This window comes from Chlorocebus sabaeus, chromosome 1 (genome assembly GCF_047675955.1).
Source record: "Chlorocebus sabaeus isolate Y175 chromosome 1, mChlSab1.0.hap1, whole genome shotgun sequence".
NCBI lineage: Eukaryota > Metazoa > Chordata > Mammalia > Primates > Cercopithecidae > Chlorocebus > Chlorocebus sabaeus.
In genome coordinates, this window is record NC_132904.1 from 46316893 (window position 1) to 46344722 (window position 27830).

The 27830-nt window shown below is 41.7% G+C and overlaps 1 protein-coding gene across 1 annotated transcript; it reads right to left on the reverse strand.

The window, feature by feature from the left end:
* Positions 1 to 584: 584 nt before the first annotated feature.
* On the reverse strand, positions 585 to 26949 carry LDHAL6A (lactate dehydrogenase A like 6A). The gene is made up of 8 exons (XM_008004687.3): positions 26748 to 26949; positions 26034 to 26168; positions 18506 to 18623; positions 16848 to 17021; positions 4278 to 4451; positions 3431 to 3548; positions 2259 to 2382; positions 585 to 1473 (listed from the first exon to the last, which is right to left on the reverse strand). Exons 2-8 carry the CDS (start codon positions 26157 to 26159, stop codon positions 1309 to 1311), a joined length of 999 nt encoding a protein of 332 aa, XP_008002878.2. The 5' UTR covers positions 26160 to 26168; positions 26748 to 26949; the 3' UTR covers positions 585 to 1308.
* Positions 26950 to 27830: the final 881 nt, after the last annotated feature.

Sequence of the window (27830 nt, forward strand, 5' to 3'; positions counted from 1 at the left end):
AAGTGAATTAATATGGGGATATACCAAATAAAAATCTAAATTTTGAAATATTTGAAGTTAAAGGATTTGAGTAACTTATCTGTGAAAGGTCCAAGGTGATACTCTCCTACCAACCCTACTAAATTTGTTTCCTTTCTAGGCCTCAGTGAACCATAAGTGTTTTCATCAAAAAGGAGCACAGTGGCAGGTCCAAACTATATACCTGATAACTTTAGGATTAAAGGGAAAGATACAGTGTACCATTGCCTCCCTGCTTTGTCATTTAAAGTTTCATCTTCATGGTGAGTGATTCTGTAGCCAAGTTTGTGACCACCCAATGAACTATGTAGCTACTGTATGTCCTGCAGAGCTCATCCAGAATAGAATGTTCTTGATCAAAATGAGAGTGCTAGAAGGCTCATGAGGCTATAAAGGAAAGTATATTCCGATTTGGGATGTTATTAAGATAATTAGGCAGCCCATTCTACTCCCAAGAGAAGAATGACCAATTTAATCTGTTGTCACCAAGGGGTTTACAGCTTAAGACCTTTTCTGTAAAAATTAAAATGCACTCATAAACGTTACCAGAAGAAAAACCAGCAAGGTCAAATCAAAGTTTTATCTAATGTTAGGAACATTTAGATTACTTTGTGTGTGTGTGCATATATATATTTTTATTTTTACATTGTAGAGGAAATTAAAGCTTTTATTAAATAGCATGTAAACACAGGTATTAAGCCATAGAGAAGAATTACTATGCACCTGATGAAAAGAATCAAGATTTCTATAACACAGCATACACATTCTCATGGACCAGATGGCAGTTACGTATACATACAAGGCAAGTACTAAAAGATACCAAAAACATCTTTGATGCCATCACTTTTGTTTGGGAAAAAAAAAAAAAAAGAAGTGTCGTCCATCATCTGGATACTAAATCAAAGCTAAGGCCAAGCACAGTGGCTCGCCCCTGTAATCACAGCACTTTGGGAGTTCAAAACCCCATCTCTACAAAAAAATACAAAAATTAGCCAGGCATGGAGGCACACACATGTGGTCCCACCTACTCTGAAGGCTGAAGTGGGAGACCCACCTGAGTTCGGGAGGTCAAGGTTGCAGTGAGCCGTGATGGTGCCACTGCATTCCAGCTTGGGTAACAGAATGAGACCCACCCAAAAAAAAAAAAAGCTGGAAGGCTACACTAAATAGGTCACTCTTTCCTCTATTTTTCCAACTTTTAGAAATACAAATTTATTTTAAAGTTTGACATACACAATTCCATAACTACTATTTCATCTTCAATCTATAGAATGGTAACTTTAAGCAACTTTAAAACTTGAGTTCTTTCTGAATTTCCCAAAGTGTTTCTGCACTCTTTTGCAAGCAGGCCTCCTCTTCAAGGGTCAGTTTTACTTTTATGAGGTCTGTGATGCCATTCTCTCCCAGGATACATGGGACACTAAGGAATATTTCTTCATTTATTCCATAGAGGCCCTGAAAGTAAAGACTTAAAAATTATTCCTTTTTTAACTTTTAACAAAGGTCTGCAATATGAGAAACAACAGTTGTGAGGTGAATGAATAACAGATTGGTAGTACAAACTATGGCAGAGTACCAAGACAGAGAACAATTTAAAACATGATTAGACATATTTATTGTTCAGTTTCAACCCACCATCTCTCCACATAGGCCCCAGCCTCCTGCCATGTTTGCTGGGGCCCACCCTTCTTTCCTCATCTCCTTACTCCATACCACTTCCTATCAAGAGACCACTTCAAAATTCCTATGACTTTATTTCCAATGATTTAGATCTGTCTTGTTTTATAACCTCTCCCATTTAGACTAGCAGAAGGATCTCACCCATGCCCCAACTCCCCTCTCCCCAGGAGACTGCTAATTCTTTTGTGTCTAGTGCGTTTTTCCTAGATCTCTTCATTGGACATAATCGAAATGAAGAGAACAACTCCAAAGGTACCAAGGTCTGCCCATAGTGGTTCCCAGTGTTTCCAGATACTGGTAGAGTCAGATCACTTAGTTAAATAATCAAGTTGCAAAAACACTTACTTTTATCTAATAAAAGGAAATGTCACGCTAGACCAGGACAAAGGTCTATAAAGATAGACTCTTTCCCCGATCTCCCCACTCTTCAGCAGCAAAGAACAGACTTCAGGAAGAGAGGTTCTTCCACGAGATCAAACCCAAAACCGGAGTGTCTCAAAAATGTTATTTACCCCTGTTTTATGTTGAAGTTAATGATTTTTCAAACGTGAATGTCCTACCTTACTTAGGGTAGAAACTGGATGCACTCTCCTGAGATTCTTCAAAATACTTTCTGTTAAATCAGCTACAGATAGGCTAATGCCCCAAGAAGTATAACCTTTCATTTTGACCATCTCATAGCCACTGTAGTTAGAAGAAACCATAAACATAAGTTAGTTGAGAAGATCCACTTGCCATTGAACTTCCACTTTATAGCAACCTATCTAACAATGCCACAAAACTGCAATGACTCCATCAACAACTTCTCCTAGAAATTACTTGGAGTATGTATGCATTTTTTCCTTAAGTCTTGCTCTGTCGCCCAGGCTGGAGGGCAGTGGTGCAATCTCGGCTCACTGCAACCTCCACCTCCCGGGTTTAAGCAGTCTTCCCTCCTTAGCCTCCTGAGTAGCTGGGATTACAAGTGTGCACCACCATTTGTGGCTAATTTTTGTATTTTTAGTAGAGCTGGGTTTTCACCACGTTGGCCAGGCTGTTTTCATACTCCTGACCTCAAGTGGTCTGCCCACCCTGGTCTCTCAAAGTGGTAGGATTAGAGGCATGAGGCATGAGCCACCACGCCTGGCCATATGTATGCCTTTTTTAGGGAGGGTCTCAGCTGGAGTGCAGTGGCACCATCAGAGCTCACCTTGACCTCTTGGGCTCAAGCAAGTCACCATACGCTCAGCTAATTTTTTTTTTTTTTTTTTGTAGAGATGGGGTCTCCCTATGTTGCCCAGGCTGGCCTCATACTCCTGAGCTCAAGTGATCCTCCCACCTCAGCTTCCCAAAGTGCTGGGATTATAGGCATGAGCCACCATGCCTTGCCACGGTGGTTAAACATTAGAGTTACAAGTACAGAGATGCAGAAATTAATATGGAATTAATTCCACCACTAACAATAAACACTATATAGCAAGTGTTTGAAAAAATACGTTGTCAGTCAACAAATGAGCCCCTACCATGTGCTCAATACTGGGTTAGGCTCAGGAATGAGCAACATAGAATCAGTCCCTGACTGTTGAAGAATTTATAATCTGGTGAATATGATCACACAAAAAAGCAGAAGTGCAAATAAAAATATGGGAAATACAACAACATATACTTAAGGGACTAATCTCAACTTTCTAACAGAGTTCAGGCTCACAACTTCTAAGGTACTTACTAAAAATGTGAAACTAGCGTGTATTACCTGGAAATCACTTTTTTGTGGACATTTTCCCACTGCTCAGGATCTTTATCAGTTCCTATATCTGGGTTCAGATCCTTCAGAGGGACACCAGCAATGTTCACACCACTCCACACAGGAACTAAGAAAGAGATACCCAAAATCCCACTTCTTACAACATAGTATTAGCAGGGTTTTGGTTTTTGACCTTAGCAAAACTGTTATGAGTGGTTTTCAACTAGGAATGTTCTGATATCTGAGCCCCACTCCAGATGTTCTAAATCCAGATCTCCACAGAGGGGGATCCACAATTCTATTATCTTGGCAAAGATTCTGCAAATAAGAAAATTGCAGTTTTAAACTTTCCACTAGGAAGTTTTAGTTTTTCTACCTTTAAGTCTTTTTCCATAGCCAAGGTTTATATTAAATAGATTTCAAAGGTTTTTTAGCCAGAAGACACTAAGAGGGGAGAAAAAGACTATTACCACAGTACTCTTTCTCTTCCCTCTTACATTCTTCAGTTATACCCATCCCTTAATCTGAAGAATGCCTACTACATGAAGTACACTGCTGACCTTTGCGAACTAGAGTGTCCCAAATTAAATACAAACTATATCCTGTTACTTAGCTCTCTATTTAAGAAAAGCATTATAATCCTAGCCATCCATATGTAGGATTATAGTGTCAATTTCACATTTTTCAAATCTGTATTTTTTGTTATTTTAAAAATAAGTGTTGTAAAAAATTACTACTAAAAGGGCCTAAAGTGGAATAGTCTTTTCTCCCCTCCCAGGAGCTACTTTGCATTAAATGTCTATATGATTGGTAGGAAATAGATATTTCAGAGGCTCCAGTCGTGCCTCAGGCTTACCACTTGAGTCGCCATGCTCTCCAAGAATCAGCCCATGACAGCTTTCAGAGTGGATGCCAAGCCTTTGCCCAATAAAGTAACGAAAACGAGCAGAGTCCAGATTACAACCACTTCCAATAACACGGTTTTTGGGAAATGCGCTCAACTTCCAGGCTACATAAGTTAAGATATCCACTAAGAAGAAAAAGTTCATATCAAGAAACGTCCTCATCTGCAAGGATACGTTTTTTAGATTTACCTAACTTAAAACTAGTAAATCTGATGTTTTGTGGAGGGGGCCAGAAACATGGTTTTCTATCCAACCCCAGCTATACCCCAACTCTAAGAATATCTACCAAATAGAAGTAATGAAAAACCTTTTTGTTGATACTTTGCATAGCTTGGTATGCAGAAACACAGAATGTTCACTCCACAGAAAATTCTGAGAAATATGAATAAACAAATACTCTTACCAGTCTTTCAAATAATTTTGCTCAGAGAATAACCCATTTTCAACGAAAAGCAGTTAAGAGGGGAACAGAGGGATGGGCACGGTGGCTCACACCTGTAATCCCAGCACTTTGGGAGGCTGAGGCGGGCGGATCACGAGGTCAAGAAATTGAGACCACCCTGGCCAACATGGTGAAACCCCATCTCTACTAAAAATAGAAAAATTAGCTGGGCGTGGTGGCATGCACCTGTAGTCCCAGCTACTCAGCAGGCTGAGGCAGGAGAATCGCTTGAACCTGGGAGGCAGAGATTGCAGTGAGCCGAGATCACATCAGCTGCACTCCAGCCTGGCGACAGAGTGAGACTGCATCTCAAAAAAAAAAAAAAAAAAAAAGAGTTGGAGAGAACAGAAAGAAACAAGTATAAATCCCAGCTACTTGGGAGGCAGAGGTGGAGGGATCCCTTAAGGCAAGCAATCATTCAAGACCATCCTGGGCAATATAGCAAAACTGCATCTCCAAAAGGAAAATAAGCCAGGCACGTGGTGCCATGTGCCTATTGTTCCAACTACTTGGGAGGCTGAGCCAGGTGGATCACGTCAGCTCAGGAGATCAAGCTGCAGTGAGCTACTATCACACCACTGTACACCAGCCTGGCAACAGAGCAAGAACAAGACCAACTGTGTCTCTGTCCCAGTAGGGAAGGGATAAATTTTTTACACAGTCTGATATTTGAGTGTCAGTTATTTTAAACATTATTAGCTTTATCAGAATTTTTTTCTTGAAGTTAATTTTTAAAATGATAATACCAAAAAGAAGGTCAGTGTAGCTATATTAATAGCAAATAATAGAATTTTCAACAAGAAAGCATTAATGGGGGTAGAGATAATACATTTATGTATGTATAATATGTATATAATATGTAATATATATGTATTATCTCTATTATGTATCATACACATTTATGTATTCTCTCTGTATCCCCACTAACATATAATTACATTATATACAATTATGTATAACATATGTATTAAACATGTATTCTCAGTAATGTATGAGATACATAAAACAATGCAACAATTTAACAACTGTACATTTATATATACTTAATATAGCCTCAAAATATATGAAAAAAATTAGGAACTGTAGATTTGATTCATAAGCATAGCAGACAATTTTAACATACTTTTGTTATAAACTGATTTATAAAGTTAATTTTGCAAAACTAAATAAAATTAATAAGTATAATCAAATAAAGATCATCATGCCCATTAAAGTCCATAATACATCAGGAATTTTTTTTTTACAAACACTATTATCTGGATCACAAAGTGTTAACAGACTTTAAAGAACTGATCAGACAACCCAATTCAGTTATATCAGAATCAACCACAATAAAATTTTTTTAAATGTTGAAACATACACTTTTTTTTTTTTTTTTGAGACAGGGTCTCGCTCTGTCACCAGGCTGGAGTGCAATGGCGCGATCTTGGCTCACTTTCTACCTCTGCCTCCTGGGTCCAAGTGATTTTCCTGCCTCAGCCTCCCGAGTAGCTGGTACTATAGGTGTGTGCCACCACGCCTGGCTAATTTTTATATTTTTAGTAGTGATGGGGTTTCAGCGTGTTGGCCAGGATGGTCTCGATCTCTTGACCTCGTGATCCACCCACCTTGGCCTCCCAAAGTGCTGGGATTACCGACATGAGCCCCTGTGCCTGGCCCCAAAAATACTTTTAAATGACTCATTGAGTTAAAGAGGAAGTAAGACAAGGAATTACAATATATTTAAAACGAAAATACAAAGTACCATGAAGCAAAGTTAATAAATAAAATTGTATATGGTGACAAATTTATTTTATTTTATTTTTGAGACATACTCGTTGCCCAGGCTGGAGTGGAGTGGCGTGATCTCTGCTTACTGCAACCTCCGCCTCCTGGGTTCAAGTGATTCTCCTCCCTCAGCCTCTCAAGTAACTGGGATTACAGGCACCAGCCACCACGCCCGACTAATTTTTGTATTTTTAGTAGAGGTAGGGTTTTACCATGTTGGCCAGGCTGGTCTCAAACTCCTGACCTCAGGTGATCCACCTGCCTCGGCCTCCCAAAGTGTTGGGACTACAGGCGTGAGCCACTGCACCCGGCCTAATTTATATTTTTTAATGCATTTTTAAAACAAAGATTTTAAAAAATCAGTGACAAGCGTTATTTTAACAGTAAAATAAAAGGAAGGAAAGAGCATCGAATAGTAGGAAAAATTATTTTTTTAATAGAGACAGGGTCTTGCTGTGCTGCCCAGGCTGGTCTAACTCCTGACTTCAAGCAATCCTCCTGCCCCAGCCTCTCAAAGTGCTGGGATTACAGATGTGAGTGACCATGCCCAGCCTAAAAAATATTTTTGTAAAAACAGCATCAGAGGCCGGGTGCAGTGGCTCACGCCTGTAATCCCAGCACTTTGGGAGGCCAAAGCCAGTGGATCCCCTGAGGTCAAGAGATTGAGACCATCCTGGCCAACATTGCTGAAACCCCGTCTCTATTAAAAATACAAAAATTAGCTGGGCATGGTGGTGCGCGCCTGTAGTCCCAACTATTTGGGAGGCTAAGGCAGGAGAATCGCTTGAACCCGAGAGGCGGAGGTTGCAGTGAGCCGAGATCGCGCCACTGCACTCCAGCCTGGCAACAGCGAGACTCCGTCTGAAAAACAGAAAAGAAACATACGTCATCACCAGGCGTGGTGGCTCACTCCTGTAATCCCAGCACTTTGGGAGGCCAAGGTGGGTGGATCACGAGGTCAGGAGTTTAAGACCAGCCTGGCCAACATGGTGAAACCCCGTCTCTACTAAAAATACAAAAATTAGCCAGGTGTGGTGGTGGGCACCTGTAATCCCAGCTACTCGGGGGGCTGAGGCAGAGAATTGCTTGACCCCAGGAGGCAAAGGTTGCAGTGAGCCGAGATTGCACCATTGGGCTCCAGCCTGGGTGACAGAGCGAAACTCCGTCTCAAAAAAATAAAAAATAAAAAAATAATAATAATAAAAGAAAAAGAAAAATACTTTAAGCAGCAGCTTTACCCCAGAAATGCAAAGGTGGTTCAATATCAAAAAATCTGTCAACATATTACACCAGATGAGATTTAAAGTAAAAGATATATATGATCATTTTAACTACAGGAAAACTCATTCAGGGATTAAAAAAACAAAACTAAACAATCTGAGAACAGAAGGAAACTGCTTTTTATCTCAAAAAGGTATCTTTCAAAATCCAAAGCAAACATACATTATGAAGAAAACTTAGAAGCATTTTCATTAAAGTCAGAAACAAGACAAGGATACCCACTATCACTGTTTCTGTTTAACATTATACTGGAGAGTCTTCTAGATTATGCAACAGGACAAGGGAGAAAAAAAACTCCTAAGAATAAACCAAGGCCAGACACGGTGGCTCACACCCGTAATCCCAACTTACAGGGAGGCCGAGGTGGGAGGATCACTTGAGACTAGGAGTTTGAGACCAGCCTGGGCAACATAGCAAGACCTCGTCTCTACAAAAAATTTAAAAAGTAGTCAAGTGTGGTGGCATACACCTTTAGTCCGAGATACTTGGGAGGCTGAGACAGGATCACTTGAGCCCAGGGGTTCAAGGTTACAGTGAGCTATGGTTGTGCCACTGCACTTCAGCATAAGTGACAAAGCAAAAGCCTGTGTCTGTCTGTCTGTCTACCTACCTACCTACGTGCCTACCTACCTTCCTTCCTTCCTTTCATCTATCAATTAGTTTTTATAAACAGACCAAAGTCCTTATTTGGAGATGGTAGAATTATCTAATAGAAAACTTCTGATAATGCCTACTTGCCTGGGACTTTGAGGAGCTACTATAGGAGCAATTATTTTGTTTACTAAAACTGAGTACCTTCCTATCTCTTTGACATATGTTTACAAAGCCTGGGTAAAAATGGTATAAATTACTTTTGAACATCTCTACATTCTGAGGCCTTTAGCAGGGCAATGAAGAGGTGTTCTATGTGTAGAATTTGCAGTATCAAAAATAAGAAAATACTCATAAGTGAGGAAATGTGTTGTTTTTATTTAAGTGTAGTAGGACAATATTTCACAAATCATTCTACAAAGTGATTTGTCCTGCTATTTCTGCAGTTTCAAAATAGGTGTTTTTTAGAACCATTCACAAAAATTTCCAGTAGTGAAGTCAGAATTATTTGGGGAAAAACAGGTAAGGTAAAGAGTTCACTTTCATATTACTTGGATTAAACCTCTCTTCTTATAGGCTCAGTCTTTAAGTAACAAAGTAGCAGCTTTCAACTAAATCAAATGTCTAAAATAAATATTAACAACTCTTATTTGAAAAATTATTTGTTCTTGTTTTAGATAATTAGAATAGTATTTTAGGCATTTGTTGGTACCTTTTCCATTTGGTTGAACTTTTAACTTAGCTTTATGTAATAACTCATACTTTAAAAATGATAAATGCATCAAATTCTATCCTAAACATATGAAGACAATTTAAGATTCAGAATCCTGTAGTCGATCTCTGTGAAGAACATAATTTCTAATTTGTCTTTTTTGTAAATCCATATTTTTTATGGCAGATTTAATATAAGTACTCACTTAAATAGTAGAAATTAGACACTTAAAAGATATGAAGATGACGTCTTTTGTCCTCTAAAACAGTATTTTCTAAACACGTAGTATTTCCATTAATGTAAAAGTTAGAGCTTCTGTTCCCTGTTTAATACCCATTGACAGTAAAAAGTGATACTGAAACAATCTGATCATACCACTATTTAAAATGGTAAGCATTCATTCTAATACCTGAGATGGAGAGAAGTATGTGTAGAAATGTCTAAGTTTTCTCACACATAAAGCTATCAAGTGAAAAACCTCAGTTAGTCATGCTGGGCCTTAAGAGGTTCGTCACCTGCCATTGAAATGCAAGGGGATTGGGGGACCTCCACCAGGCCCTGGGTCTGGAACTGAGAAAGTGACCTGTTTTAATTGGTAAACTGAAAACAGAGCAAGTAACTCAGCTGTGTCCCAGGGTACCCAACCACATTTTCGAGGTAAATGACTATAGATTTGAAGAAAAAGTTAAACTTTTCCTAAATCTTTGATCTTCAATTGTTTAGGTTCTCTTCCTGTATTATTTTACATCCCCTCCCTTACCGTACTGCCCTCTAAATTTTCCATTTTTTCACTTCTATTTGGTCATTTAGTTCATGTAAATAATTAGTTACTGGAACTTCTTAATTTGAAAAAAAAAAAAAAAAAGTCCTAAATACTCTTAAATCAACAATTACAAACCTCCATAAGCCATTCTGGGTAGATTTTTCTTTTTGAAATTTTTTTTTTAAACAGAGACAGGGTTTCACACTATTTTGCCCAGGCTGGTCTTGAACTCCTGGGCTCAAGCAATCCTCCCACCTCAGCCTCCCAAAGTGCTAGGGATTTTAGGTGTGAACCACCACACCCAGCCTCATTCTGAATAGTTTTGAAATTAATACATAGTATTTGTTATGTCTTGTGCTCCACATTTCCACAGTAATAAACTAAAATCCTATTTTAAAATAATGTCAACAGTGTGTTATTTATAACTGAAATAAGATCTGGATGCAATTTTTTATTTTATTTAAAAAATCTGGCCAGGTTATGGTGGTTCACGTCTGTAATCCCAGCACTTTGGGAGGCCAAGGCGAGTAGATCACTTGAGGCCAGGAGTTGGAGACCAGCCTGGCCAAACATGGCGAAACTCCGGCTCTACTGAAAATACAAGAATTAACTGGGCATGATGGTGTGCGCCTGCAATCCCAGCTACTTGGAAAGCTGAGGCACAAGAATCACTTGAACCCAGGAGGTGGAGACTGCAGTGAGCCAAGTTTGTGCCACTGCACTCCAGCCTGAGTGACAGAGCAAGACCCTGTCTCAAAAAAAACAAAAGAAAAAACCAAAAAAACCTTCTAAAATGTACAGTTTTACGTTTCTACCACTACATGGATAAAATTAGGCACTTAGGTAAGATAAATTAATATTTAACATAAATAAACCCTAATTGCTTGTTTTAATTTTTAAAATTTCACCTTCATATCAGCATAATAAAGTATCATATATAAACTAAAACAAAAATTCTTAAAATGGACTGCAGTAGGTCAGTTAGTGAAAATAAAACACTGCTGAAATGTGGCCAGGCACTGTGGCTCACGCCTGTAATCCCAACACTTTGGGAGGCTGAGGTGAGCAGATCTCTTGGGGTTAGGAGTTTGAGACCAGACTGGCCATCATGGTGAAACTGCATCTCTACTAAAAATTCAAAAATTAGCCAGGCGGCGTGGTAGGTCACGCCTGTAATTCCAGCCACTTGGGAGGCTGAGGCAGGAGAATTGCTTGAACCCGGGAGGGGGAGGTGGCAGTGAGCCAAGATCACCCCACTGCATTCCAGCCTGGGCAACAGACCGAGACTCCATCTCAAAAAAAAAAAAAGTGTGCTAGGTAAATAAGTAAATGTGAGTATTGCTGTGAAGTTAGTAATGTTTAAAAAATAGCACCACAATCATCATAACTATTAATACATTCAGTTTTTATCCATGATTTGCCAAAGTAAAAATTGGCACATCCTTGAAAGGGAGATTTCTAAAGGAACTTAAGAACTTCTAAAAGTGTCAATGGTGATTCATTTAAATGATACTTTTCCTGACCTTAAAATTCTGATTTCAACTTGCACTCCATTGTGTAGTGATGCTGCCTATCCATACTACACGTGTGAAGCCTTTCCTCTACTACAGAATCACTAAAACCAAGCCTTAAGGACTGTGGAGACACGGGAGCTGCATCTGAAGGCAATCCTGCATGGGAATTAGTACCTATGCCTGAGAAACCCCTCTCTATCCAGATTGCTCTCAGAATTACCTTTTCTTTCACCAAAATTTTAGTTAAATATTACCATTCAGTGCCGCACGGTGGCTCACGCCTGTAATCCCAGTACTTTGGGAGGCCAAGGCAGGTGGATCACTTGATACCAGGAGTTCAAGACCAGCCTGACCAACATGGTAAAATCCTATCTGTACTAAAAATACAAAAATTAGCTGGGCATGCTGGCACATGCCTGTAATCAGCTACTTGGGAAGCTGAGGCACGAGAATTGCTTGAACCTGAGAGGCAGAGGTTGCAGTGAGCCAAGATTGCACCGCTGCACTCCAGCCTGGGCGACAGAGAGAGACTCTATCTCAAAAAAAATTAGTATTATTCAGGGGGAAAAAAAATCTTTCCTGAGTGGTATCAATTTTTGGTAGCTTAATAATGCTAATTTAAAGTTGTCAGTTTTAGGCCGGGCGCGATGGCTCAAGCCTGTAATCCCAGCACTATGGGAGGCCGAGACGGGTGGATCACGAGGTCAGGAGATCGAGACCATCCTGGCTAACACGGTGAAACCCCGTCTCTACTAAAAAATACAAAAAACTAGCCGGGCGAGGTGGCGGGCGCCTGTAGTCCCAGCTACTTGGGAGGCTGAGGCAGGAGAATGGCGTGAACCCAGTAGGCGGAGCTTGCAGTGAGCTGAGATCCAGCCACTGCACTCCAGCCTGGGCGACAGAGAGACTCCGTCTCAAAAAAAAAAAAAAAAAAAGGTGGTCAGTTTTTTGTTTTTTTTTTTTTTTTATAAGAGTAATGAAGTTGTTTCTTTTAACTTTTGAAGCACCTGAAATTTTGAAGATAGTTCTTAGTGAACCATTTTAACAAACTCACTAAAATAATGGAGAAGACTTTCTTCAACATGATTCTAACATCAGAAAAAGTTTTCTAAATAGATATAGAAGATATATTTGATAGTGTGTACTATTGTACTATAACTGCATACACTATCAAGCAAATACAGAACTAAGCTGTTAAATCATTTGAGATTGAGATTTTTTTTTCCTCATTTTTACTGCTCTTAATGGCAGACAGCCAGTATATAAAATGCAGAAAAAGTATCCTCTGAATGTGCTTATTAGAAATATTAGTCAGGCCGGGCGCGGTGGCTCAAGCCTGTAATCCCAGCACTTTGGGAGGCCGAGACGGGCGGATCACGAGGTCAGGAGATCGAGACCATCCTGGCTAACACGGTGAAACCCCGTCTCTACTAAAAAATACAAAAAATTAGCCGGGCGAGGTGGCGGTCGCCTGTAGTCCTAGCTACTCGGGAGACTGAGGCAGGAGAATAGCGTAAAAAACCCAGGAGGCGGAGCTTGCAGTGAGCTGAGATCCGGCCACTGCACTCCAGCCTGGGCGACAGAGCGAGACTCCGTCTCAAAAAAAAAAAAAAAAAAAAAAAAAAAAAAAATAGAAATATTAGTCAATAAATTAAATATTCTTTAATAGACTTCTGCCATAATGCACAGAGAAGCATCTTTTGCAAATGTGCTTCTAAAATCTGCGGTGGGAGTGTGGTGGGCCAGTTAATGTCGCCAAGCAAGTGATGCTTAGTTTGTGTTTCCTCATTTGTTATCATATAACCTTAATGACGTGGGACTTTCAGGGTGGAGGCTTTTTAGTGCAAATTAAAACAAAGTAGGTTGGGGATTCATTTCACATTTACTGTTTGTGTTAACTTACTGTCCCTACAGACGTCAGCGCCCTGAATGGTTAGAGAAATTAATGAAGGAGCTCCATCAGGTGCCTTCACAACTCTTGAGTCCTATCAGAATCTCTCCACAGCTCTCATTTCAAAAATGACACTGTGAGATTTCAGGATGTGAAAACACTTACTGGAAAGTAAGAAAATATAAAATACTATTATACAATGTGATAATGTATCATCAGCTTGTTATTTTCAGTGTGCTTCCATGTAGCGCCAGACTACCATTTCTGAATTTTGGATTTGGTATTTTTTTTTAAGAATCAAACTCTTAAAAAGAGCAAATGCTTATACCAATAGCCTGTATGAAGGAAAATTTATGTGAAAGCCAAAGATATGCATGCAGTTAAATATATAAATAAATATCTCAATGCCATACAAAAAGAACTTTTGATAATCTATTAACTATTTTAAAAAAGAAAAAACAGAGCCTCAAACTTGTGGGACACCGTTAAGCACACCAACATATATATGCATGTATGGTAGCACCAGAAGGAGGGGAGAGGAGCAGAAAATTATTCAAAGAAATAACAGCTGAAACTTCCCAAATAGAAAAACATTACACATCCAAACCAGGTACAGTGGCTCATGCCTGTAATCCCAGCACTTTGGGAGGCTGAGGTGGGCAGATCAGTTCGGGTCAGGAGTTCGAGACCAGCCTGGCCAACATGGAGAAACCCCATCTCTACTAAAAATACAAAAAATTAGCCAGGACTGGTGGTGAGTGCCCATAATCCCAGCTACTCAGGAGGCTGAGGCACGAGAATCACTTGAATCCAGGAGGCAGAGGTTGCAGTGAGCTGAGATCACGCCATTGCACTCCAGTCTGGGCCACAGAGCAAGACTCTGTCTCAAAGCAAGAAGAAGAAAAAAGAAAAACCTATACATCCAAGCTGCTCAATGAATTCCAAGTGGTATAAACTGAAAGACTTTCACACTTCGACACATCATAGTCAAACTGTTAAAAGCCAAAGAGAAAATATTGGAAACAGCAAGAGAAAAACAACTTATAAATACAAAAGAACCAAAATAAATCAGCAGCAATCCCTATCAAAATCCTTGTTGGTTTTACTTTAGAAATTGACCAGCTGATTCATAAATTCATAAGGAAATGCTAAGGATCTAGACAAGCAAAAAAAAAAAAAAAAAAAAAAAATATATATATATATATATATATATAGAGAGAGAGAGAGAGAGAGAGAGAGAGAGTGTCTTGCCTTGTTGCCCAGGCTGGGGTGCAGTGGCATGATCTCAGCTCACTGCAGCCTCCGCCTCCTGGGTTCAAGTGATTCTCTTGCCTCAGCCTCCAGAGTAGCTAGGATTACAGGTGTGCACCACCATGCCCAGCTAATTTTTGTATTTTTTGTAAAGATGGGATTTTGCCATGTTGGCCAGGCTGGTCTCGAACTCCTGGGATACCATATCCCAGCACTTTGGGAGCTGAGCCGGGTGGATCACCTGAGGTCAGGAGTTCGAGACCAGCCTGGCCAACATGATGAAACCCCATCTCTACAAAAAATACAAAAATTAGCCGGGGCAGTAGTGGCGTGTGCCTGTTATCCCAGCTACTCTGGGGGGCTGAGGCACGAGGATCGCTTGAACCCACGAGATGGAGGTTGTGGTGAGCGGGGATGGTGCCACCGCACTCCCGCCTGGCAACAAAGCAAGACTCCGTCTTAAGAAAAAAAAAAAAAAAACCCATAACCAAAGTGCTGGGATTACAGGTGTGAGCCAGCATGCCTGGCCCAAAATAATCTTAAAGAACAGTCAGAGGACTTAACACATCCTGATTTCAAAACTTACCACAAAGCTACAGTAATCAACATATTTATAAATACTACTATGGAGTGAGCTTCATGATATATTAAGTTAAAAATGAAAGAAGATGGAGAAAAACATATGTAGTAACAAAAAGCTGTAAACCATAAAAAATGTAAATGGTTACCTATAAAGGGATGGAGGCTATAGGGGAAAGGGCACAGGGACAGAAGCTGGAGACTTTGAATAATTCCTGTTCTCTAGAATTGATGTTGGAGCCATGTGAATATTTTATAAAACTGTGAAACAAAAGTTAAATAGTTCTTCAGCATCGAAATTAAAATGAATAAACTTAATCAGGCACTCAACTCAGTTTTGGTCGCACAGAGAAAAACTATTCCAAATGATTTTAGAATACAGTAATTTGAATATCCCTAAACTACTAAGCTCCAGACTCATAATCTCTAGCTGTTTGACATTTCCTCTGATCATTTCAGGTATCTTGATTTTTCTCCTCTATATTTAACATCCCCACCTCCTTCCCTCACTGACTCCCACCTGATTGGTAAATTTACCAACCCAGTTAAATGAAACTACCATTCGTTCAGTTACTCAAAGGAAAAATCTAGAAGTTATTTTTTATTCCTCCCTTTCCCTCACTACACACAATCTATCAGCAGTCCTGCACATGTTATCTCCAAAGTCTATTTTGCGTTTGTCCACCTTGTACATGCACCAGTGAGGAGTCTAGTACAATTCTGGAGAGTCAGGCAGGAACTATAGCCCTGCTTTCACTTCTCAAACAGTAATGTGGAAAGCAAACCTCAGCCTTTAGAATATAAATCTTGAACTCATACGATTAAGCATATGATCTTCCCATACACACCACTATTTTTTTTTTTTTTTTTTTGGAGACAGGGTCTCACTCTGTCACCCAGGCTGGAGTACAGTGGCGCAATCATGGCTCACTGCAGCCTTGACCTCCCTGGCTGAAGCAATCCTCCCGCCTCAGCCTCCCAAGTAACTGGGACTACAGGCATGCTCCACCATGCCCTGATAATTTTTGTATTTTTTTTTGTAGAGATGGAGTTTTGTCATGTTGCCCAGGCTGTTCTCAAACTCCTGGATTCAAGCACTTCACCCACCTTGGGCTCCCAAAGTGTTGGGATTATAGGCGTATAGGTGTGAGCCACTGCACCTGGCCTCACACTAGTATTTTTTTTAAAGTCATTATAGTATATACACTGATTACAACTGTGCAAAGTACATATTACACTAACAAAACAGAGATTCTGGAATTATACTGGTAGTTTACGATTTAATACTCATTAAATTCTTTTTATCTTCAAAGTTACTAAACCCACCCCCAAAAACTCCTTCACTGAACAGTGAAAATAAAGCTGACCTATGCAGCCATAAAAAAAACAAAATCATGTCCTTTGCAGCAACATGGATGCAGCTGGAGGCCATTATTCTAAGCTAATTAATGCAACAACAGAAAACCAAATACCACATGTTCTCACATATAAGTGGGAGCTAAATATGTGGGTGCACATGGACATAAAGATGGGAACAAGTGACACTGGAGACTACTAGACAGGGAGGGAGTGAGGACGGCAAGGGCTGAAAAACTATTAGGTACTTTGCTACCTGGGTGGCAGGATCAGTCCTACCCCAAACCTCATCATCACGCAGTATACCCATGTAATGAACCTATACAGTGTACTCCCGAATTGAAAAGTTAAAAATGTAAAACAACAAAACTGACCTGGATTAGTAACAATAAGCAGTTTGCAGTGAGGGCTATATTGGGTAATATTGGGAATCATTAATTTAAAGATGGACACATTTCGCTGGACTAAATCAAGGCGTGTTTCTCCTTTTTTCTGGCGTGCACCTGCTGTGATAATCACTAGATTGGAGTTTGCAGTGACCAAGTAATCTGGGGAAAGATTAGAAGAAACAATCGATTATGAAAGAAAACATCTGGCATTTAAGTATACTTCCTGTTCACTTCAATCACCACACTATGTTTACCAAAGAGCAGGTTCCCTTAAATCTTCTAGTATGCCCAGACTACTTTTTAATTTCAGGAAATTAGCACTAAGTTTCCCTTGTACATTTTTTTTTAATTAAAAAACAAAAAACAAAAAACAAAAACCTAAGTCATGCGCAGTGGCTCACGCCTGTAATGCCAGCACTTTGGGAGGCCGAGGTGGGTCAATCACTTGAAGTTAGGAGTTCAAGACCAGACTGGCCAATGTGGCAAAACCCCATCTCTACTAAAGATACAAAAATTAGCCAGGCACAGTGGCGGGTGCCTGTAGTCCCAGCTACAAGAGAGACTGAGGCAGAGGTCACAATGAGCCAAGATCACACCACAGCACTCCAACCTGGGTGACAGAGCAAGACTCCATTTCCAAAAACAAAAACCTCCTAAGTTGGGTGCAGTAGTGCACCTATAGTCCCAGTTACTTGGAGGCTGAGACCAAGAGGATCACTTGAGCCCAGAAGTCCAAGTCCAGCCTGGGCCAACATAGCAAGACACTGTCTCAAAAAAACACCTCATCTCCTAAAATACCCTTTGTATTATTTAGACGAAGAGGTCAAAATATGGATTAGTCTGGCAAGAATACTGAGAGATAGATGTGGTGTGAACAGACCTTTGAATAGGGAATTGTTGGTTCATTCATTTGTTCAAATAATTATCTCCCAGGTGCCAAGTAAATAAAGTACAGTAGTGAAGAGCTTAGGCTTTGGACTCAAACAGAACTGAGTTCAAATCCCTACTCCATCACTTTTTTTTTTTTTTTTGAGACAGAGTTTCACTCTTGTTGCCCAGGCTAGAGTGCAATGGCGTGATCTTGGCTCACGACAACCTCTGCCTCCCGGGTTCAAGTGATTCTCCTGCCTCAGCCTCCCGAGTAGCTGGGGTTACAGGCATGCACCACCATGCCCGGCTAATTTTTGTATTTTTAATAGAGACAGGGTTTCTCTATGTTGGTCAGGCTGGTCTCAAACTCCCAACCTCAGGTGATCCGCCCTCCTTGGCCTCCCAAAGTGCTGGTATTACAGGCGTGAGCCACCACGCCCAGTCCTATCACTTTTAATTAACCTTAGTTCAGAGGTACATCATCTCTTAAACAGAGTTGTGCTCAGGTCAATGTCTCACACACAATAGGCAGTCAGTTCATTGCAGCTGTCATGGTAACTGCTATTACTGCTGCTCACAAGGAACTCAGTCTGGTGCTGTGGGAAACCTTGCAAAGTACAACCTAAGGATCTGAACATGTTATGAGAGCACAGAGTAGGGAGCAACCAGCCTTATACGTAAAAACTGCAGAGGTCAAAAGAAATAAAGATGATTTTCTTGGATATTTGTTCATGTATATTAGAATATTTATAGTATTTAACTATGACATTAACCTTTGCTGGAGACAATGTTTGGCATTTTCATAAAAGGGCTGCCATGTTGAAGATCCATTGTCTCACCCTTCAGTTTGCCTTCATCAGCATCCACAAGGACAAGTTCATCACTCAAACCCTAAAAAACATTATTAGTCAAATGGGTGAGTGTATCTCTTGATTAACTGGAGAATGAAAGAAAATTCTTATATTGGTGATCTATGTCTAGCTTGTGAATTATCAAAATCAAAGGAAACATAATAAATGATCTCATCATTTCATCATGATATAAAAGTGTAAACCAGAAAAAATACAAGTTACAAAGAGGAACATTTCAGCTCATCATTAGGAAAACAAAAACAGAAACTGTGTAGTAAATAGAACAATTTCTGAAAGTAGTCAGCAGCCCCATTTCCCATTTCAGCCGAGGCTGCAGAGTGATAAAGTAGGGCTTCTGCTGAAGGAATTTCTCACCAGACCATGGGCTTCTTGAGAAAAGGAAGTCATTCATCTCCAGCCATCTGGTGCTTACTTATCATCCACCTGGCACAGAGGAGCTCAAAGTTTTTTGAATAAATGGTATCTTAGTCCATTTCCTGCTCCTTATAACAGAATGTATGAAACTGAGTACTTTATAAAGAAAAGGAATTTATTTCTTACAGTTATGGAGGCTGAGAAGTCCAATGCCAAGGGGCCGGCATCTGGTGAGGGCTTTCTTGCTGGAGGAGACTCTGCAGAGTCCCAAGGCAGTGCAAGGCATCACATGGCAAGGAGGCTGAGATTGCTAAATTCAGGTCTCTATTCCTCTTCTTGTAAAGCTACCATTCCCACTCCCCTGATAACCCATTCATCCATAGATTAATCCATGGCAGAACCCTCATGACCCAGTTGACTCTTAAAGGCCCCACCTCTCCATACTGCCACATGGAGGATTAAATTTAAACATGAATTCCACAGGGGACAAACATTTAAACCATAGCAAATGGATTAAAATATAAGGCTCCTTCCAACTCAAAAATATTTTAGTTCTATAGTCAGACAGTTATTACCTGCAGAAACCAATTCGTACTATAATTTATATGATGCTACTTTATATGTAAGAAAGGAGAGAAAATATAGTTCTATTTAAAAAAACAAAACAAAACACTAGAAATACAAGAAACTGATTCAAATAGTTGCCTAAAGTCGATGTTAAGGAAAGGTTGGATGGAAACTAGTGTGACTTCTCCATGTATGTATCTTTTCTTTTTTCTTTTTTTGAGATCAAGTCTCTTGCTCTGTTACCCAGGCTGGAATGCAGTGGTGCAGTCTCAGCTTACTGCAGCCTCCACCTCCCGGGTTCTAGTGATTCTCCTGCCTCAGCCTCCTGAGTAGCTGGGATTATAGGCATGTGCCACCAGGTCCAGCTAATTTTTTTGTATTTTTAGTAGAGACAGGGTTTCACCATGTTGGCCAGGCTGGTCTCAAACTCCTGACTTCAAGTGATCCACCTGCCCTGGTCTCTCAAAGTGCTGGCATTATAGGTGTGAGCCTTAATCCGCACCCAGCCTTGTATGTATCTGTCTGAATTCTACTTTTACTTTTTGTTTCTGAGACAGGGGCTTGCTCTGGCCCCCAGGCAGGAGTACAGTAGCATGATCTTGACTCACTGCAGCCTCAACCTTCCCAGGCTCAGATGATCTTCCCACCTCAGCCTCCTGGGTAGCTGGAACAACAGGTGCTTGCCACCACATCTGACTCATTTTTGTATTTTTCGTAGAGATGGGGTTTCACCATGTTGCCCAGGCTGGTCTCAAAGTCCAGGACTCAAGTGATCCGCCTGCCTCAGCCTACGAAAGTGCTGGGATTACAGGCGTGAGCCCATGCCCAGCCTACTTTTTTTTTTTTTTTTTTTTTAAGATGGAGTCTCCCTCTTGTTGCCCAGGCTGGAGTACAGTGGTGCTATCACGGCTCACTGCAACCTCCATCTTCCTAGGTTCAAGCAATTCTACTGCCTCAGTCTCCCAAGTAGCTGGGATTATAGGCGCCCGCCACCACGCCCGGCTAATTTTTTGTGTGTTTTCAGTAGAGACAGGATTTCACCATGTTGGCCAGGCTGGTCTCAAACTCCTGACCTCATGATTCACCTGCCATGGCCTCCCAAAGTGCTGGGATTACAGGCATGAGCCACCGTACCCAGCCTTACTTTCAAACCTTGTAAATGTATTACCTTTTAACTACATATTCTTTTATCTTTATTACATAATAGATTTTTCCTTGGAGGAAAAATAGCTCCTTTGTGTTAGTGCTGAGAAGTAAATGATCAAGGCGGGGCATGGTGGCTCACGCCTGTAATCCCAGCACTTTGGGAGGCCGAAGTGGGCGGATCACGAGGTCAGGAATTCGAGACCAACCTGGCCAATATGGTGAAACCCTGTCTTTACTAAAAATACAAAAATTAGCCAGGCATGGTGGCGCGTGCCTGTAGTCCCAGCTACTCAGGAAGCTGAGGCAGAAGAATCACTTGAACCCAGGAGGCAGAGGTTGAAGTGAGCCATGATTGCGCTACAGCACTCCAGCCTGGGCGACAGAGCGAGATTCCGTCTCAAAAAAAAAGAAGTAAATGACCAAGGCTGGGCGCGGTGCCTCACGCATGTAATCCCAGCACTTCGGGAGGCGAAGGTGGGCAGATCACCTGAGGTCAGGAGTTCCAGACCAGCCTGGTCAACATGGTGAAACCCTGCCCCTTCTAAAAATACAAAAATTAGCCGGGCATGGGGGCACATGCCTGTAATCCCAGCTACTTGGGAGGCTGAGGCAGGAGAATCACTTGAACCCGGGAGGCAGAGATTGCCATGAGCCGAGATCAGATTGGCCATTGCACTCCAGCCTGTGCGACAGAGTGAGACTCACTCTCAGAAAAAAAGAAAAGAAAAGAACCAAGCATCCATAATTTAAGCACATATCCAATTCACATTGTTAGAGCTTTTTACCTTTTTTCTTTTTTGAGACAGGGTCTCACTTTGTCACCCAAGCTGGAGTACAGTAGCACATTCATGGCTCACTGCAGCATTAACCTCTTGGGCTCAAGCAAGCCTCCTGCCTCAGCCTCCCAAGTAGATAGTACTACTAGCAGGTACCACTGCACCTGGCTTTTTTGAGATGGAGTTTCTGCTCTTGTTGCCCAGGGTGGAGTGCAATGGCGCAATCTTGGCTCACGGCAACCTCTGCCTCCTGGGTTCAAGGGATTCTCCTGCCTTAGCCTCCCAAGTAGCTGGGATTACAGGCATGTACCACCACCATGCCCAGCTAATTTTTTATATTTTTTGTAGAGATGGGGTTTTGCCATGTTGGCCAGGCTGGTCTCAAACTCCTGACCTCAGGTGATCCACCTGCCTTGGCCTCCCGAAGTGCTGGGATTACAGGCGTGAGCCACCGTGTGCAGCCACCTAGCTAATTTTTAAGTTTTATTCATTTATTTGTATTTTAGAGACAGGGTCTTGCTTAGTTGCCTAGGCTGGTCTCAAACTCCTAGGCTCAAGTGATACTCTTGCCTCGGCCTCCCAAAGTGCAGGATTACAGGCATGAGCCACTGCCTGGATCCAGCCTGGATCTTTTTACTCTATTTGAATTACTAGAAATTCAAAGCCAAGCGCTTTAAATTTTAAACTAGACTACAACTGATTAACCTAGAAGTCTAAGCTGTATTGCAAGGAACAGGTTGTTGCTTAATGAAATGCCAAAGCTTCTTGGACACTCAGTTATTCAGAGATTGGAGTCGTATGGAACAGTATTACATGGCATTGATAAAGTTATCTTTGAAAGGCAGCTTTGAAAATGTATCACAACACCAGGAGCAAGGAACATAAATAGCCCAGATCCTGGTTTCTAATACTATTATCCAATAAAAGGAACCAAGTTTCCTTGGAGAAAAAAGCCTGATTCTAGGAGTGGTGCAGAAAATATACAAGATGAAGAACCTGAAACATCTTGAAATGACAAAGAGTAAGGAAGCGTTCAAAACCAAACAAAACTCTATACTGATGTAGTATGTCAAAGGCACACAGCAGGCAACTTCAAAGAATTACCAATGGCCACAGCTGGAACAAACTCATACAGAAGTATTAGATTATAATCCAAAGTATAAAGTAAGATCCATGAGTGCATAGTGATATTAACAAATGATTGAATTAATAGGGGAGGAAGGATAAATCTCCCACACAGAAGAATTAAAATAATTCTCCACCCCGTAAGTGTAGGCTGCATATAGGGACTTTCTTCCAAAGAGACCAGTATGGAAAGGGAGAAAATAGTAACTTTACAGTAGAGAAACCTGGTAAACACAGTCTCAGTCAGGTAACCGAGGTCAACATCAACATTGAATCATGATAGTATGTACCCTGGATAAGATGTGACGAAAAATGGCACTTTATATGTCTTCCTCCCCAAATCCCAAAACCTTGGTCTCACCATTAAAAAAAACCCCACCAAATTCCAACAAAACCCCACCAAATTCCAACAAAAAGGTGTTCTACAAAATACCCGACTAGTACTCCTCAAAACGCTCAGTCATCAAAGACGAAAAATCTAAAGAAACTGTCATAGTCTAGAGGAGCCCAAGGAGATACAGTGACTAAATGTCATGTGGTATCATCCCGGATGGGATCACGGAACAGAAAAAGGACATAGGTAAAAACTAAAGAAATCTGAGTGAAGTGTGGACTTTTTAGTTAAAGGTGATATGTCAATATCCATTCTTTCATCATGACGAATGTACCACACGAAGGTATACAATATGTATTAGACTTCTCTAGAGGGCCAGGACTGATAGGATAGATGTATATATGAAAGGGAGTTTACTAAGGAGTATTGACCCACATGATCACAATGTGAAGTCCCACAACAGGCCATTTGCAAGCTGAGCAGCAAGGAAGCCAGCCCAAGTCCCAAAACCTCAAAAGTAGGGAAGCCAACAGTGCAGCCTTCAGTCTGCAGCCAAAGGCCTGAGAGCCCCCGGCAAACCACTGGTGTCGGTCTCAGAGTTCAAAAGCTGAAGAACTTGGAGTCTGATGTTTGAGGGCAGCAAGCATCCAGCATGAAAGAGAGATGAAGGCGGGAAGACTTAGCCAATCTAGTCCTTCCACGTTCCTCTGCCTGCTTTTATCCTAGACGTGCTGGCAGCTGATTAGATGGTGCTCACCCAGATTGAGGGTGGGTTTGTGTCTCTCGGTCCTCAGACTCAAATGTTAATCTCCTTTGGCAATACCCTCACAGACACACCCAGGAACAATACCCTGTATCCTTCAATCCAATCAAGTTTACACTCAATATTAACCATCACACCATACTAAGGTATAACGTTAATAACTACATGTGGAGTACAAACTATTATCCTTTCAATTTTTCTGTGAATCTAAAACTACTCAAAAAAATAAAGTCTATAAAAATATATCCTAACAATCTCTCTGGACTCTCTTTCCTTATAAAAATGAAAGTAAACAGAGTATCCCATCTTTATATTCACAATCCAGTGCATTTTCCATTTTAATGGGCATCTTTGAGCAATTCTTTCATCCAACTACTAAATATCAATTACAGGAGGCACTGATCTAGATTCGGGATACACCGCTGAAAGAGAATACAAGTGGATCTCACATTACACTAATTAAAGTTTATGTATTATGGTATAACTCAGTAGTTTTTAAAGACATTACTCTTTCTCTACTAGGTTCGTGCCATAAATTCCTGACAATAAAATCCTGAACAATTCCTTTTGAGAATTCCTTATCAGCAAGGAGTTTTTAGGCTATCACCATCTCCTTGAATGACAGAAGTTGCAGTGTCTAGGGCAAGGACAGGGAAAGATTAAAGTGAGCCTTAACCTGAGGCTTTATAGGGGGATTATGTACCCTATTTCCTAAGATATTCAAATGCCATAGTTAGCAACATACTAGAATTCAAGGTCTAGAAGCAGGAGGTGACTGGGAAAGTTCTGTTTCATACCTTTACAGCAGGGAGCATCATTGAGTTTGGACAATGGGTGCTACAGGTGGCATTTTAAGCCTCCAGAGGTAAGCCCCCAGTGGAGCCTATGGATACTCTTACGTGCCTAGTGGGGCCTGTACCTCCCATCACCAGTTGCAATGGAATGCACTCCTATCCACCACCTCCACCCGAGATCTAGGACCTCCCATCACAGATAGGGCCATGAAACAGGTGCAGCCCCATGGTACTGCCCTTTCCTGGGCCCCTGGAACCTCCCATCAGAAGCCCCGAAATTCCCTCCACTCCTGCAACCAAAGCCAAGCAGCAGCTGGCAGAGGTAGGAGTTCCAGGGATATGGCTCAGTCCCTCCCCAAATGGCCCTTCAAAGCAGAGGTGATATTTTATTTCAAGCTTTTCTGTATATATTACCTGTATACTTATTCATGCAATTAGAGATAGTCTGTGCCTTTTTTCTCCTCTAAAAAGTAGGTCTAATATTTACTTTTCAGGGTTGTAATATTGGATAATGCTTATAAACATATTGTTATTATTACTGATGTTTAAAAAAAATGTGTTGGGCAAAGCAAGGTGACTCACGTCTGTTATCTCAGCACTTCAGGAAGCTGAGGCCTCCTGCTTGAGGCCAGGAGTTTGACAGCAGCCTGGGCAATAAGTGGAGGCCCCATCAATCAATGAGTCACAGATGTGTTGATTTTCACCTGTGTGCATTCTTCATTAGCAGTGAGGACACTGCTGATAAAGGCATTACAATAGGTAGGACAAAATGAATCATTGGGAATTTGTATGGCTGGCAGGAGCAGCAGTTGGCTGCGGCCGCTATCCTTAGTGCCACAAGGTCACTATGTCATCTAGATATGAAACCCAGAGGCAATCCTTTAAATCCAATGAATCATGCCAGGTTTAAAGATTATATAAAAGATGGCTTAAAACATTTTACAGATACTTCATTAATAAAAGTATAGCTCAAAATGTCTTATGATTTATTAAAACTTTATGGTAATGAAGTTCGTATCAGGGTAATATTCTTAGGGGTCAGAATCCTTTTTGGCCTCTGTCTATAGCCATTAAACTTTATCAGCTGTATCAGTACTAAGAACAGCTAAACACTAAAACTAAGCTAACATGAACAAGGAATGAAGGGAAATAAAGATCTAGAGACTAGGAAATGGGAGAGAGATATTTCGAGGAAAAAAGATTGTATTTTGTGCTCACAGGCTGCCTACCATCACTGACATGCTTGTATACTCTTTTCTGCCACCTCTTTCTCCAGTTTGTTTTGTGAGCTGAGTTTCCAAATCAAGCAAAGGGGTACCTCATATTGTCATTATGTCAAAGCGAAATGTCAACATACTTTCACAGAGATGCTTCTAACATATGATATAATACTATTTTAAAAAAGGAGCGCCCTCTGGGTGGAACAACTAAAAAAAGGGCACCTTTTCCTCTGGTGCCCCTTGTACTGGATCCCCACTCATCCCTTGAACTGGACACAACCTGCACAACCATACACTGTGGCCTTGCCTCCAACCGAGGTGAACCCTGTGGTGCGGAGCACATAACTTACTTTTAATAAGATGCTGATAGCACAGGCCACACCAACCGATCCACTTCCTACAATGGAGATCTTATTGTGATGAATGGCCTCCTCTTTTGTGAAATTCTTAATAAGTTCACTCTTGACAGTTGCCATCTTGGAAACCTAACAGTGAAGACAAATTGCACAGCCATTTCCAAGACCTGAAATTGGAAATGGCTTGGAATTCCAAGACCTGTGGTGAGAGCGCCTATGGAGAACTTCTGGGCCCCCGTGTGGAAGGAGGTGCAAGACCCACAAATCTGACAGCAAAGAAGCTGGGTAGGTTCTGGCCAGGTAGCTCAGCATCCATGAAGCGGACCAGGGGAAGGAGAAGAAAGCGTGAGTACAGTTAAGAGGAATTAAGAGAGAGAGAGGAAAGGAACAGGGGCTGCTCCACCAAACATGAAACCACAGCTGGGACTGCTCTCCGTCCCGCAGCTGACCCCCTTTTCTCTCCCCTCTACCCTACATTTCCCCCAACCTACAGTTCGCAGCTCCCGGACTGCGCCCGGGGTCCGCAGGTCCAAGTGCGAGGTACTTCTGGCGACACTCACAGGGGTGAAGGGCCACCCGCGCCTGAGCAGGTCACATGCCGCCTGGCGGAGACACGGAACCATCCTTGGGCAAAAACAATTCGCTCCCACGGCGCCCGCTCTCTGGCTGCTCCCCAGGACTCTTGCAGCCCAGCTCATGGCCACTCACTCAAGAGTGAAGAAAGAGAATGGAGGAAAGCGGCGTTACAGCTCCTCGAGGCACGAAGGAGACGAACCACCAACTAATAGACGCCGGGTCACCTCCTTACTGCAGCTGCGCGGACCGCACCCAGCTCGTGCAGGCATCGCAGGTGTGATGCTTGGCAGGTGTGATGCTTGGCAGGTGTGAGGCCGGAAGCGGGCTGTGAAGCACCGCACCTGCGCCTCTGCCTGCCCGCCCCGCCCCCGCGTGCTGGTGGGCGCGCTGCTGTGTCGGTGGTTGGCCAGCTGCAGAAGGCGCCCGAGGTGAGGCAGGCACAATGCAGTGCACGGCCTCTCCTGTCCGGTGGAGTTGTTTGCCTAGAACCCATCCACCAGAGAGCCCAAGTAATTTTATTTCTAACCAAACCTTGTCTGGATGTATCTGAAAAGGACTTTTTGACTCTCATTTGGAAATTTTTCCCCAGCACTGTAGGAGAAAGGGACCTCAAGATTAACTTTTACCACCGCAAATGTGAGCTAAAGTAGAAAAAGTAAAATTTTAAAACTCTGGGCCGAGCGCAGTGGCTCACGCCTGTAATCCCAGCACTCTGCGAGGAGGGGTGGGCGGATCACCTGAGGTCAGGAGTTCGAAATCAGCCTGGCCAACATGGTGAAATCACGTCTCTACTAAAAACACAAAAATTAGCTGGACGTGCTGGTGCACACCTGTAATCCTAGCTACTTGGGAGGCCGAAGCACAAGAATCATTTGTGAATCTGGGAGGCGGAGGTTGCAGTAAGCGGAGATTGTGCCACTGTACCCCAGCCTGGGTGACAGAGTGAGACCCTGTCTCAAAACAACAACAAAACTCTGTATGCAAAAGGAATTTTGAAATGTTATGAAACCTGAAGAATGTGATAAGTGCAGTGCCAACTGATAACCATTTTTACAAGCTGAAGAGAAAGCTCAATTCATTATTAAGTGGTTAAATGTAGAATCCACACTTTGGGAGGCCGAGGCGGGTGGACTACCTGAGGTCAGGAGTTCGACACCAGCCTGGCCAACATGGCGAAACCCCGTCTCTACTAAAAATACAGAAATTAGCTGTGTG

Excerpts from the sequence above, each read along its gene's own strand:
- LDHAL6A (XM_008004687.3), bottom strand. The coding sequence starts at position 26,159 with ATGGCAACTGTCAAGAGTGAACTTATTAAGAATTTCACAAAAGAGGAG. Across the intron at positions 18,624-26,033 it reads CTATCAGCATCTTATTAAAA|GGTTTGAGTGATGAACTTGT; the intron begins GTAAGTTATGTG and ends AATGTTTTTTAG. Across the intron at positions 3,549-4,277 it reads AGAGCATGGCGACTCAAGTG|TTCCTGTGTGGAGTGGTGTG; the intron begins GTAAGCCTGAGG and ends TCTCTTTCTTAG.